The sequence below is a fragment of the Ammospiza nelsoni genome, chromosome 2, assembly GCF_027579445.1.
Source record: "Ammospiza nelsoni isolate bAmmNel1 chromosome 2, bAmmNel1.pri, whole genome shotgun sequence".
NCBI classification, from domain to species: domain Eukaryota; kingdom Metazoa; phylum Chordata; class Aves; order Passeriformes; family Passerellidae; genus Ammospiza; species Ammospiza nelsoni.
In genome coordinates, this window is record NC_080634.1 from 53,231,096 (window position 1) to 53,245,320 (window position 14,225).

The 14,225-nt window shown below is 37.3% G+C and overlaps 1 protein-coding gene across 3 annotated transcripts in view; it reads right to left on the reverse strand.

Annotated features, from left to right (window-relative positions):
• Window positions 1-14,225, reverse strand: part of DCLK1 (doublecortin like kinase 1) — a 233,325-nt gene that overhangs the window by 18,196 nt on the left and 200,904 nt on the right. For all 3 annotated transcript variants that reach the window (XM_059466638.1, XM_059466639.1, XM_059466640.1), the window contains 5 exons: window positions 11,027-11,160; window positions 10,230-10,307; window positions 9,499-9,595; window positions 7,651-7,731; window positions 993-1,106 (listed from right to left, as the gene is read on the reverse strand). In XM_059466638.1, the coding sequence (XP_059322621.1) occupies window positions 993-1,106; window positions 7,651-7,731; window positions 9,499-9,595; window positions 10,230-10,307; window positions 11,027-11,160 (504 nt within the window). The remainder of the gene's footprint in view (window positions 1-992; window positions 1,107-7,650; window positions 7,732-9,498; window positions 9,596-10,229; window positions 10,308-11,026; window positions 11,161-14,225) is intronic.

Genomic DNA, 14,225 nt, shown 5'->3' on the forward strand with positions numbered 1-14,225 from the left:
ACATTGAGTAATCTGATATGGGAATGGTTACGTTTAACATGTCACATTTTTAGTGACTCTTTGGAGTGTTCACATTACTATGAGTAATAAAGGAAAGCTTACAAACACAAGCAGATGTATCAAAAATGTGAAGGATGTGCATGTTACTATTCAATGGCATTAGTATGAATAATCTCTTCATATGCTGAATATATCCTATGTCCATGTATATGTAATACACATGTGCATTTGTGAGGAAAAAATACAATTGTATGTGATGTATGCTCCACTGAGGATGCCATTGAAATCTCAGTAAAGCTTGGTCAAAATTTTGGCCAAGCTTTGTTTCAGACACTGACATGTTCAAACCTGGAATGGCTCCACTGGAATTGCAATGTGACAGAAGGCAGCAAGAAGTTCCATTAAGTCTTTACCCCATTAAATACTTCTGCTGACAGGGAAGCAGGTTGTGTGTGGCACTACAATAACATGCTGCTGCCCAGCTAAATCTGAAGCGACTAGACTCATGTTAACCATGAAGGCAGCAGTGAGGCATCACAGCTCTCTTTCATGTCTTCAGAGAGGAGAGGTTTAGGCTGCCATAGAGATTTTCAATTAAATTCTGAAGAAATTTCCATTTTAAAGTGCTGCTGTCCTCCTACAATCTCTGTGTGGCCTAAATCCGTATAATGAGTCTGCTGCCAAGTAAAATGTCATGATCCCAGTTCAAATGGTTGAATTTATGTTGGAGTTAGGTCCACTGATCTTTTGGTAAAATGTGGAACTGTGTTCTGTGTGTACAGTTATACCTCCTAGGGCAGTTAAATAACAATGTGACTCACAAGGAGAACCAAAGGAGAAGTTGTGCAGGATACCAGTCTAACTATGCTGATATTAATTAAATGCTACATTTATCTAAATATTAACCCTCTCTGTTTTCTTTTGGTGTCATAAACACAAAACTGGCTGGTGGGCACACAAATCTGTTTCATCTGTGTATATCAGATGCTTACTGCTATGACAGAAACTCCAGCTGCTGTGCTGTTTGGCTTAGGGCCTGTGTTGAAATGCTTCTTTATCTTCCCAGCTACTGAGAGCTGATGTTCGTTCTCTGGAAGGCCATCATCCTGCAGACAAATAAAGCAAAATAAAACTTCAGAGAGGAAAGACAAAAAAAAGAGGAACTGTGAGGTGATTCTGATAGGTCAATACAGAAAATTTTACAAAATGTTTGTATTAAAATATGGGTCAATCATTGTCTCCATCAATAAATACATTTAAGGTACTTACAAGATGAACACATTATGGCACCAAGCAGTCTCTCTCTTCTTCTTTACCCAATATTTTCTTCTCAAACTTTAGGTAATGTTAATTAATAATAATTGTTAAACAATTCATTTTCCTTAACATTTCTTACAATTTTCTTTCATTAATTACCACTACCCAGTTATTTTTATGCCCATTGATATTTCAAAACCTGAGGACTTCAGATGTGTTTAAGATTCTGTTTACTCATCACATAAATTTAATGATAATGACCTCAAAAGTAAAAAGTCTCCAAGATATTACAAAAACAAGAGGTTGGGCTGGGTCATTCCTCCTTCCAGCTGAGTCTTCTCACTTTGGAGAGCAAACCTGGATACCTGCACCTAGGGAGACTGGCATCCTTCATACTGAGCAGAAACCCTGACAGAAAGAATGGAGTTTGTGGTTTTGCACAAGTCCGTACACTGAATTCAAGCCCAGGAAAAGAGGAGGGTTTTATAGAAATTGTACCAAAGATCTTTATGCCTTAAAAACGTGCAAAAAGCCACTACTAAGTGAGACCCTCACTAGCAGCAGGATTTCAGGCAACAAATACGCAGAACACGTGGAATAGGAAACAAAATATACAACAGGCAAAATATACAGAGCCATGTGCCATAGTCATCCCTGACTGGTGCTGCATGGTATGTATAGGAATAAACAAATGAAATAATTCTTAAACTCCACTGAGGCAAAATCCTAGCAGAATAAAGGAAAATAAGAAAATATCAGAATAGTAAGAGATGACAGACACTTTTTTCTTTTATTTTTCAGCCATTATGAGTGCCCTTAAAGAGTTACAGAGCTGCTGCAGTAAATCATGAGTTCAGTGAGTGTATGGGAATTTTAGGGAGGTTGGTAGGGTTTGTTATTTATTTAGCTTGGGGAGTTTGTGTTTAGAGATCCCTTACTCACCCCTTAACAAAATGTCTTAGCTGGCAAAATATGGTCAAGTGCACACAGCTGCAAAACACAAAACAAAACAATAGAACCCAGTAGCTGATCATTGTCTATCACTGGGAGTCCTGGCTTGGTGGTATATGACCCCTAAAAATAACCTGCTTCCCGTTGACCTTGCCTTTCCCAGAAGAAAGCTAGTCTGTAAAGTGAACTCCTCGTCACGAGAGGAGGGAAGAAAAATAAAATCATTCTCTTGGCTTTCTTGACATGAAAGTCTGCCAAGCGTTCATGTCATCTTGTAAAAAGACTAAATTACAGACAAGACAATAGTTACCAAGACTGTGGTCATATTTTATTGGTGAAGAACCACACCCACAGCTCCTGTGGCAGCATGCCACAGACACAGAGTTTGGGCTCCAGCTTTCAGATGAAATACCTTCCAGCCCAGTTTAAGATGCAGCATAGAGATATATCAGAATTCCTCTATTGTTACTAAGTTTTTATTACTACTGTTAGTGCCATCTGATGTTTAGTAGTTCTCTTTTATTCAAAAATGCTTTATAAAGAAATCAATATATATTAAACTGGCTCCTAGAATTATTTCAGTCAACAAAAAGATAGTTATTGAGGGTGAGAGATGACAGCTGTTTATCTAAATACAAAACAAGTGGCTCTGCAGTTTTAAAGGGCAAGAAGTGAAAAAAACACCCCATCAAATATCAAATTGATCAGAATCATCAGGATAGGTTGTAGAACTGGAGAACAGTGTAAACACTGCTGACAAGAATTTCATTGGGTTGCTGAAATGGTAGGGATGTCAAACCCTGCAGAGGTTAACTGTTTCTTTCCCTTTTATAAGCCTTTGATTTTGGCAGTGGGATCACAGAATTTCATCTCAGCCTTAGCACTAATCACAAGATTTTTTTTAAGATGAGCAGTTATTTTTGTTGCTCCAGCTAGGAACTTTAAAGAGTCATGAGCTTCAGAAGATGTTGACTGCTAATAGTCTGAAAGAAGAGCTCTCCTGTGCATACCTCAGGAGCTGAGCAGTCAAAAGAGTTTGAAAACTCTGGCTCAGAATTTGAGTTTTCACATGGACAATATAAACTGCTTGGAATGTTAACACATTTTTGTTTTTTGTTTTGGGGTGTTTTATTTTGGTTTTTGTTTGTTTGTTTGTTCGGGTTTTTTAATCAGCCTCTACAAAATACCTTTCATGGTCTATTTACAAAAATTCAAAATAAAAAACAATAAAAAAGAGGCAAGAGGAGAAAAGCTAGTAATTGATAAAAACTTTTTTTCATATTTGTATTGTTCCCTGTGGCAGGAGACATTGCCACTCAAAGTAAATGTTATAAAGATGTAATGAAGCTCAGGATTCCCAGACTCCTACTGCCCTGGGGTGCTTAGATCCATTTCACAAGATGGTCACAAGAGCTTTACTTTCCGAGTCTACAAATGTCAGATGAATAGATCATCATACAAGTAACAGCAGGAAATTAGTGTAAATAGAAGTGCTGGAAAAGCTTTTGGACACTGTTTCCTTTAAGGATTCTAAGGAATTTTTTTTGTACAGTGTTCTAGGGTGTAACCAAAAGTAGTGCAGCTGCAAAATAACGATTGTCTTTTAAAATTAGTTTTCTTACAAATGTGTAGCTTAATGATATGTATCGCTTGGCTATTAATTTCTTTTGCACACAAATTTACAAGGCAGACATATTGAGGGAAAAATAAAAAAGCTCCAGGTTCTCTAATTCTTTTTAGGCTAGTGTGTGCCATCTTTCTCTTCCAGCAACAACATGCATTTCATATTGATTATTTTAACAGAGAAGGATTTACAGAATGCAATCTATCCCTTTCAGCAACCCTTCCTAATACATCCCTTTCACTGCTCAGGGATGTATTAGGAAACATTTACTACTTATACAAAGAAGAATGAGTTTGTCCTGTATCTTGTTTCAGGTTATCAATAACATCAAAGTTTAAAATGCCAAATCTCAAGCTTCCTGCCTCTTTTATAATTCTTTAACTTTGCAAAAAAAAAAAAAAAAAAAAAAAAAAAAAAAAAAAAAAAAAAAAAAGAGCAGGTAAAGTAAAGATTTGGGGTCCCTGTAGGGGAAGTATAAACTAATGGATTTTTTTCCAGGTCTAAGTGTACTGCATAGGAGAGATGATGCCAAATAGCCAAATAAACGAAATGGAGGGGGCAAAGAACTGCTGCTGAATTGCATTAAGAATTCAAGATCTCCATCTGTGGCAGTGGCATGTAGCCAACATCTTTTCAGGTTTTGTTTTTTGAATTGAAAACAGCTGGGATATTATTCACATCGAAACTGCTTTACTGGTCTGACTCTGACCATAACAAGCTTTGCAGTTTCCAAGAGGAATCCAGATATTTTTATAGCAAAATCTTAAAGTGAAATGAGGGTTTGCTCCTACTGAAACTGTCAAAGCACATTCCAGGAATCTCAGCAATTTACCAAGTAATCACATAATAAGCAGCTATAAAGTAGAATGGTTATTTACAATCTACAAAATGGTTTTATACAGTGTAAGCAGTTACAACACTTCTATCAAAGGTTTGATCAAAGAGAGAAAATGTTTCTTAAAATTGTCAAAGAAAACACATGCCTGCTTTTCAAGCCAGCTGTTCTATCTAGTATTTTAGCTGTAGCTTTAACACTCTGAATACATTCAAAACTGAAATAAGGGAAGTGTTGTAGTGAGCCGTATACCAGCTAAAAGTAATAGAGAAAGTAAACTCCAGCATTTGACACCATGGAAAAGTATTAAAGCAGTTTACCTGTGAAAATGGAGTGTAGGTGAAAATTCCATGTGCCATTTCTTCTCAGAAAGACAGTATACACAGAATTGCTCAGGTAATTACAACACATAGGTTGCAGAGCCTTTTGTAAACAGGGATGAGTGCATTAATTCTCTGTCCTGAAGCTGGGAAAATGAGGTGCAGGGAGGCTGTGTGACAGATTTGCAGATGATCCAGCCAGTGATGGCAGAGGTATGTGTAGTTGGATCTGACACTCTACCTTCTGCCTCTGCGCATCAACAGGCTGCCCTTGCTAGCTTATCTACTGATACTGCCCAGACACACTTCAGGGAAGTGCCCTTTCTCATGGAACCAGTTAAACACCTGTTTCAACTCAGCCATGTTCTTATTTCTTCCAATGTGAATTAGGATTGTAGTGCCATCTAGTTAATTTGATGCCCAGTATTAAGTGCTTCCATGTGTGATGTCTTGAAATGGGAGCAATGTTTGGAATGTGTTAAAGCACTTTCCTGAACTGCTCCCAGTGCTAGACTTTTTACTTCCAGAAAAAATATATGGAGGACATAAGAAAATTCAAAAGCAATTTTGATCCACATTATGAACTATCTCTAGTGTAATGATGCAGAAAAAATACTGATTTTTTTCAGTTATTAAAAGCAGCAGAAAAAAAGGAATTAGAGGATTGTCATGGAATATTTGTTTCACTTACATATAGACAGAATTGCTATGGGTTTTGATTGCAGAGAATTATTACCAGCATAAAACTGCAAGTGCACCAGAGCTAGACCACAGATGAATTGATCACTGCATTCTGTTTCTAACAGTGCATCACAGGCACTCTTTAAGAAGTAGTATATTTAATAGAAGCTAGTAGATCTTGGACTTTCCCTGGTATATCGTCTAGTTCATGCCAACCAAGTACTTAAGAACTTTGTGAGCCAAGAGGTCTATCCAGTCCACTATATTTAATAAGCACCAATGGGATCATCCTCCAAAAATGTATTAAATTCTCTTTTGAGTCCATTTATACCAGTTCTCTACACCACCTTCTGGCAAAGGGTTCTGCATGTTAACTTATTGCGCAGAAATTCAGGAATTTGCCAAGGTGCTTCAGTAACCAGAGCTCAGGTTTTTCTAGCAGAGCTCTGGAGTGTTAAATGTCTTTAGACCCCAGCTCCTCTCCCCTGCTATCCTCACCAGCAGGTACTATTGAGGACAGGGAAGCAGATCCTCATGTCACTTGCACACTACTATCATCAGGTTACCGCCAAAGAGCTGCACCTCTTCTTTTTTATACATCACATTAAAATGGCTTTTTAAAACACATCATGGTGCAGCAATTTAAAAAAAGTAAGTATCTGGGGGTAGCACATTAACATTTCAAATATATTTTTCATAAAAAATGGAAGATTAGTGACCACTTCCTTAAGTGATGTAAGCAAGTGACATTTCAGTAATCTCAGCAGCAGTGTGCAGGCTCACACTGTGGGTGACTTGGCCTCTCTGTGGCTTCTGATCAGTCACTTCCATCTCTTCCTCTTCAGCACTCCAAAAATCTCCACATGTCCTCCTCCCATGGAGACAGAGAGAACCCTCAATCACCATAAGGCATTATAAACTGTGACAGAACACTATGTCCAAGGATAGCCCCTGGCACCAAGGAAAATAAATATTTCAGCTGCTTGAATGTCATCTTCAAAATGAAAAGATTTTCATCAGACATTGTCCTGGATCCTTGTACTCTTCAAACACCACAGAAAAGCTCTGCATGTTAATAGCATTTACAATTTAAAAAGCAGTTTGGGTAATAAAGGAGCCCTGCAAGTTTAAAGCAGTTTGTGTAATAAAGGAGCTCTCCAAGTTTAAAGCATGTACTTGAATAATACTTAAGTGATCACTACTACTCTATATGGAGGACTCTTTCATAAAAAAAAATTAATATCTGAGGTAACTGTATATTTGAATTTTTAGAATGGTTTTTTAGTGAGAAAGGGATTTTGGACACAGCAGCTCAGGGACCAAAGAGTATTCCAGGGAGGACTGCACACTCAAACTTGCAACAAACAAAATGAAGCATTATTTCCTCTTCCTGTATTTTTTTTTTCACTGATCATCCCAATTGTGTTTCTTTTTCAGATATCCCTTCTGAACTGGAATATAGATTATCCTGATTTTTTATTTTTGTCATCCAAATATTTTAAAACATGTTAAATAGTCTGGAATAATTAGCAAATCTTAAATACCGTCAGAAGCTAAATATGATTCTAAATGTTTCCCTGTTCCATTCTGGATCAAGTAGGTTTAACAGTAGTTTTAACAGTATGGGCTATATTTCAGTAACTCTTAATCATGACTGTGAGATTTTTGAGCCCACCTCATCTCAGGAGAATAAAATGTGTCACTGAACCTGCAAGCTGAGAGGTAGAGATATACATTTATCAAATTGGATTGAGATTTGTTCAAACTCCATTTCAGAGAAAATGTAGCTGAGCACACACAAAATAATGACAACTCCAAGGTACAAAATACAGTAAATCAGCCTGTAACCCAGCTGATTTCCAGTTAAATCTGTGGCATCTTTAGAATGTGCTGGCTTCCAAAAGGGCATAGCAAGAGCTTGACAGAAAAGAACTCAAAGGTGTCGAATTGCAAGAAGCATATACAAGTCTGAAAATACTTACATTAACCCATGGATGCTCAAGAACTTGCAAGGCTGAGAACCGCAGATCTACATCTACTTGAAGCATCATTGTGATAAGTTCCTGAGAAATTGAATACACAGTTGAAATTAAAGAACACTTTCAAAGAACAGATCAACAGTTCATACACTTCAGAACTCTTTAACTGATTTTGTAAGAGTGCTCAAAGAGAGAGTGAACTACTGACTGAAGAAATATACTAAGATTATTCAAAAAATAGAAAAACTATGAACATATGAACTCTCAGCTGAACTTCTAAATCAATATCTGACAGTATCTTGAAAAGCTAGAAGACAGTTCTGAGTTACGGCTCTGAAGCCACTGTTTAAGAGAAAAGCACTTAATACATATTGTGCAAAACAGATGGTCTCATGAAATTAGGTTAGCTTTCCATTAAGAAAAAGCCAATTCCTCTGTAGGGAAAAAAAAGCCAGCAAAGAGTTTTACTTTAAACTCTTGTTTAAATAACATAGAAGATATTAAAAAAAAAAACCCTGACACTTAAAATCATTATTTTTCATCCTCTGATTTTCTCTGCAATTACCTAGATTATTTTATTCACAGAGTGGAGTGCATGGAAACAGTATGGCAATATGACAGCAAATAAAGGCGCATCGCCAAAGACCAAAGCTATTCATCCTTAATTACAAGAATAACTTAAATGGATAGGCTAAGGCTTCAAATCAGAATTTTTAGACAGAACTATTTGACAGAAGAAGTTTCACAGGAAAACCCACTGGCAAAGGACTTGCAAGGTTCCCATTAATGATGCTATGAAATAATGCCTGCTACAACACAATGATTTGCTTTAGAGGACTTCCAACTCTATGATTGTATCTTATTCTTTAATCTCATTAGTTAGAAGTCTCCACATACCTGTAAAAGCAGGATGTAACTCTCCAAAGAATGGAGATTCAGAGCTACTCTCATACCTGCATCCACCTCCAAATTTAACTTTTTTTTTTCCTTGTGATTAATCAAACCCTGTCACACTGAAGGAAACAGGAAGACAGTTTTTCATAGATTGCCTTACAGACCAGAGAAGTAAACTGACTGAAAGTAAGCACTTACCTATCTACAGAATGACCATGTGATTTTTTTTACATTCACATATGTATTTTGTCTCTGTCCACATATATTTATACATATGACTACAGTGAATGCCAGATCCCTAGAAAATCTTTGAGTTAAACTGTTGCTCTAATGAATTGGTGAGAGTTAAAAAACCTGATCTGCTTTGCAAGTATAATGAAGTCTGTCAAGGTCTGTATCTGTAAATAATTATATCTGCCTTAGCACACCAAAACCTGCAGGTCAAGAGCTGTGACCAGAACAAGTCTGTATTTCATACCACTCTGCAACAATAAGGCAATGGGAGGCCTGGTTCTTTGACAGGAAGAAAAAACAGACATAACATCTAATGGGGTCAATAAGGGAAATCAGCCTCTCCATAATATTATTAGATAACACTCAAAGGCTCCAGGTTGGTACCTGGTGCCCCTCATAAGTACATATAAAGCACAGTCCAAGAGAGCTTTCAAGCTAGGAAGTGAATTACTTTTTCTTAATCAATAAGGGCTGCTGGTGTCTGTTGTGTGAGAAATCATAGAGATACGATGTCCATTTCAGAATGGGGTCTATTTCAAAACCACCTGGGGTCTAAAAGACAGTAACTAAATGAAACATAATTGGTGACCCAGAGGAATTTATAGGTGTAGCAGGAGATGTATGAGACATGTCAAATACAACACTGTGAAAGGACAACATGCATTAGGCACTCCCACTGGAAATAATACTGTAGAAGAAAATAGCATCAACTGTAAAATTCACCTTTGCAGAGTCAGAAACATTGTCCCAATATGGAGATGGAAAATCCATCTGTCCCATCAAAATCTGATCAAAAAGCACTTCTTGGTCATCTCCACTTCTGTAAAGTAAAAACCAAAGAAAACCAACAACAAAACCCAAAAAGAAATTACTTTCAGATGTGGTCTCAATAGACTTAAAATTGCTTTTAATTGCTCATGCCTTAGTATGCTTTTGGAAGATGTTGATTGCCCCAAACATGCAGCCATGGGTGTTAAAGGTGAGATCATAAAACACAGTGCATGTGGTATACTCTTCCCTTCTGCTTGTCTTTAGGATTGTCCACAACTTTGCAGTTGCTTTGAGGAGATGAAATATTTGACACGCCCTTATTAACTGGCTTGCATTTTAATTACCTTTTACCAACCACAAAATATGCTGCATTTTGTCTGTGAAAGAAGATGGTTATTTCACAGTGTATTTAAAACTTCAGACAAAGGCACACAGAACCTATAATGAAAGGTCTTGTTTTGCAATGCAATGAAGTTTAAACTATAATAAACACGAGACAGAGATTTTACCATAAAATCACAGACATTTATGGGGCTTGTGTAGAACACTACGTAGAGCACAGAAAAAAAACATCAAACCCTATGAGCAGAGAACTTCTACCAGTGGGAATCTCTGTGCTTAATGTGAAAGGAGCACAGGGACCAATTCACATAACAAGGATGGTTGAATAGGTCAGTCCATACCCACGGAATGGAGGAAAACCACAGAGCAGGATGTAAGTAATCACACCCGCTGCCCAGATGTCCACCTTCAAGCCATATCTAGAAGTGTGAGAGACATGGTTAGAGACATCAGATTCTTACAGACTACAGAGGAAATATGTTCAGAATCATTAATAATTTCTCATAAATTCTCATCTGAACTTTCTTTACCTACCAATCCTCATTCTGCTATCAAATATTTTTTGCATTTACATCTTAAAATCAAAATTAAAATTACATTAGATTAGAATGTGTGAGTGCACAGAAGACATTGGGCTGTATTCTTCAGTTAGTTAACTAATTCAAGTTGAGTTTACTTGAGTTAGTGATGCCTGTCAACATGAAGTCTGCAAAGGGGACACAGACTGCTCAAGCCAGCAGGCAGGCATTTACTCTGTGGAACAAATCAGAGGAGGATAGTGTGAAATAACAAAATAGAATTAAGTGAATGGTAGTTAGCAGTCTCTAGAGAATAGAATTACTTCCACTGTATCTGCAAAGGGCTAGTTAATAACTCAGTATTAAGTTGAAAAGTTTGAGGCCAATAGCTGGCAGAGGTTGGCCAATGTAACTCAAAAGCCAGCCTCCCCTGAACTGGTTTGGGTAAGATCGCCTCCAGAGGTCCCTTCCACATGAATTGTTCTATGAGCCATGATTCTGCATCATAGCCAACCAAAGGCAGCATAAAAATCTTAATTGCAAGAACTCCAGTCTGGCACAATGATAAGAATGTGCTCTTGTGAGTACACATCAATGGATCACCACTACAAGGGGTTTACCCAGTTTCAGCAATGATTTCTGGAGCTACATATGTTGGGGTCCCACAGACGGTATATAGAGGTCCATCCACAATTGTTGCTAGGCCAAAGTCTCCCAACTTCAGGGACTTGCTTCCGTCTTGGTGTTCATAAACCTAAATCAGGAAGAAAATTGAAAACCATCAATGCAACTACTAACTGCCTGAAATGTTCCTTCTTATTTACAGATTTTTTTTCCTCCTCCTTACCTTTAACATATTTCTCTGCATGCTTTGAAAATTCACAGACAATTTGGACAACTTCCCTCGAACACAGTCAGGATGTTTGGGAAAGACTTATCTTGCTATCTGTCCAACAAAAGATGTACCACTTGCTAGGAGCTAAAGCCCAGAAGCAATGTGTGACCTTCCAGCAGTGGCTTTCCTACATCAGCTCCCTACTGAATTCACAGTGTAGGCGGGTTGAGTTTATTCATTTTACTTGCAGAGAGATTAAAGGTTTGCACAGGAACTTCAGCTACTTAGGTAATAGAAAAGTGACTGTAGTGATAGCAGTTCCAGGCTCTTCTCTGTGTGCTGAAGCCACAAGACACAAATCTGGCTGCAGTATTTCACCTAGAAATAGTCTCCTCTCCTTGGATGACTCTTACACACCAATGAGTTTCTTACTGGCACGGTAATGTCAGGATGAACAGGACACAAGCAGTTAGGGCTGCTAACAGGGATATGTGAAAATCCTGTCTTAAAACCTGGTCTTCACAGTGGCAGCGTGATCGTTTACAGGGTTTTATGGGTGCAAAAGGAGATTAAGATGTAGTCACATAAAAAAAAAAAAGCTAGAAGCATCAGTAAAACAACTATAATTTTAAAAGCTGGCTCAGAGCAAAAGAAGAGCCCCAAATCTGCGAACACTGAATACTAATGTCCTAAGGTGACTTTATGATGCTGTATTGTATCCCCCACCATCTGCTTATGCCAGAGAAGAAGTTCTGTGCTTTAAAATTAGATCCAGTAAAAAAATGTTTAAAATAAAAAATATAAAATTGTATCTGAACTAAACACTAGACTGTAAGCCTATCTTTAATCAATGTGCTGGTTTGAGTCCTTTATTTCTATGACAGCAACTTAAAAAATGGAAACAGTCTACAGGAGACATTTATGTAATATATCACTTCATTATTTTGCAAGCCAAACCAAAGCTCCATGCAGTCTGGATCACCACTAGTGATATCATGTAAACAATTTGCACCAAAACTGTGCAAAAATAGTAGGTATCATACTTCCTAATCAAAACCAAAACAATCCTTCATATATCTTGACCAGCTACTCCTACATCCAAAATCACATTTATCTACAACTGTTTTAAGAAGAAAATCCTAGCTTTTCTTCTTATAAAAATACAATAAATTCTACATGGGACCCTTGAATAGTTTACTTGGTGCAAAAGTAAATTCTTGAAGTCTCTCACCACAGTTTCCTACAGATCTGTTATAGCTTATACTAATTAGTTATATTATACAGCCCCCATCCCCCAGTTTCTTATTTGTTAATGTTAGTCATGTCTAGAGAGAAAACCCCTCTCTGTCCTGAATCCCTGCTTACCAGGTGATACAGCCACAAGCAGACATTCAGAATACACAAAATTCTTCTCCTCTCCTTATGTTATTTTTAAGAATTCAACTGGATCTTTAAGAGGACCAGCAATTTATAATGGATTTACATTTCTCTTCTACTAAGCCAGAAAAAAGTTATGTTTATAGAAAAGCACTGGGAAAAAAAAAAAAAGGCAATTATGGTTTTATTCAAAACACAGATTGTTAAATACATCTGGTTCCTGAAACTAAAGAAAGTGCTCTCTGAAATGGCAGCAATAAATCTAATTTCAACAACAGTTTTAATTAAAGTCTAGAGACTAGGGCTTTAAATATTCACTTGCTGAAATATGTAAAGTGTGCACTTAGACATGAAGAGCTGAATCTGGCCTAATTACTATTTCATATTCTGTTTCATGCAGTTATCTTTCTACACAGCCCTCTCTGAACTGTGCTAACCCAGCAAACATTTGTAAATTCCTTCCTTCAATAGACCACACCTTGTGGGACTCATCCATACTAGAAATTAATTACAGAAGAGGTTTGTTTGGCAATATTTACCAATGCAGAAGGTTTGGTACAGTGCATTTTCTATTATTTTGCTTCATCTGTTTCGAGGAATTACTTTTCTTGGAAAATTACTTCAGTTGACTTGTAAAAATGAATAAAGTAACTTTTCCTCACCCTGTTATAACTTCATATAAAAAAGAGCCCAATGTGAAGCTGTGTTATGTTACTTGCCAGTCAAGGAATAGGAAAGATAATTTAACACTCATTCAGAATAAATGCTATGTATGTTCCTGCATTTAAATACTGAAGGGCAATTAAAGAAATGGGGATTAGTGCAAATTGCCCGCTTCATAGAGCTTTCACTGTTTTAACTAAGCTATAAAACTGTGTAATTGTACTACACTAATTGAATGCAGCCACACATAATTGTATGCCACCATATGTATCCTATTAGTATAAAGACTGTCAGTATTTTCTAAGCTGCTCTTGTGATCAGTGCAGATGGCAACAGTCAGAGAAGTTGTTCTCTAGGGTTTATTATATGGCTATAAAGACATCCCATGACTTGACAAAATAAACGTTCTAAATAGCAACAATTATGAAAAATGTTCCAATTAAAACATGGAAGACTCCCTAGAGAATAAAAAAAAACCAAACAAAAATGCTAAAACATCACAGGTATTCAGCATACCCTAAACTCTTGGATAGTTGACTGTTAGCTGGACTTTATATGCCTTGAGGATAATATGGAATATTTAAGCAGTTAAAAAATAATGGGTGCTGCACACAGGACAGGTTCACACACACAAAGATTTATTAGCAGGACCTAGAGCTGGTCTCACACATCAGCTCTAAGCCTGAAAGTTACTTTTGGGAAGAAGGAAAAATTAAAAGACACAAAGGAGGAGGTGAAAGTAAAGGTTCTACTGGGGGCCGGGAAGAGATGAAATAAAGCAGCTCCAGGTGAACATCCTCTTCTGGTCTCCTTTTCCAGAGCAGCATGTTCCCTTCACTTCCCCTTGGTCTCCTTTAGCAACTCTACAGCCTTGCTCATCCTCCCTGTTGTCTTTTTTTCCTGCTAATGAGGTTGTTTAGCCTCAGGACATGCTCCTCTAAACC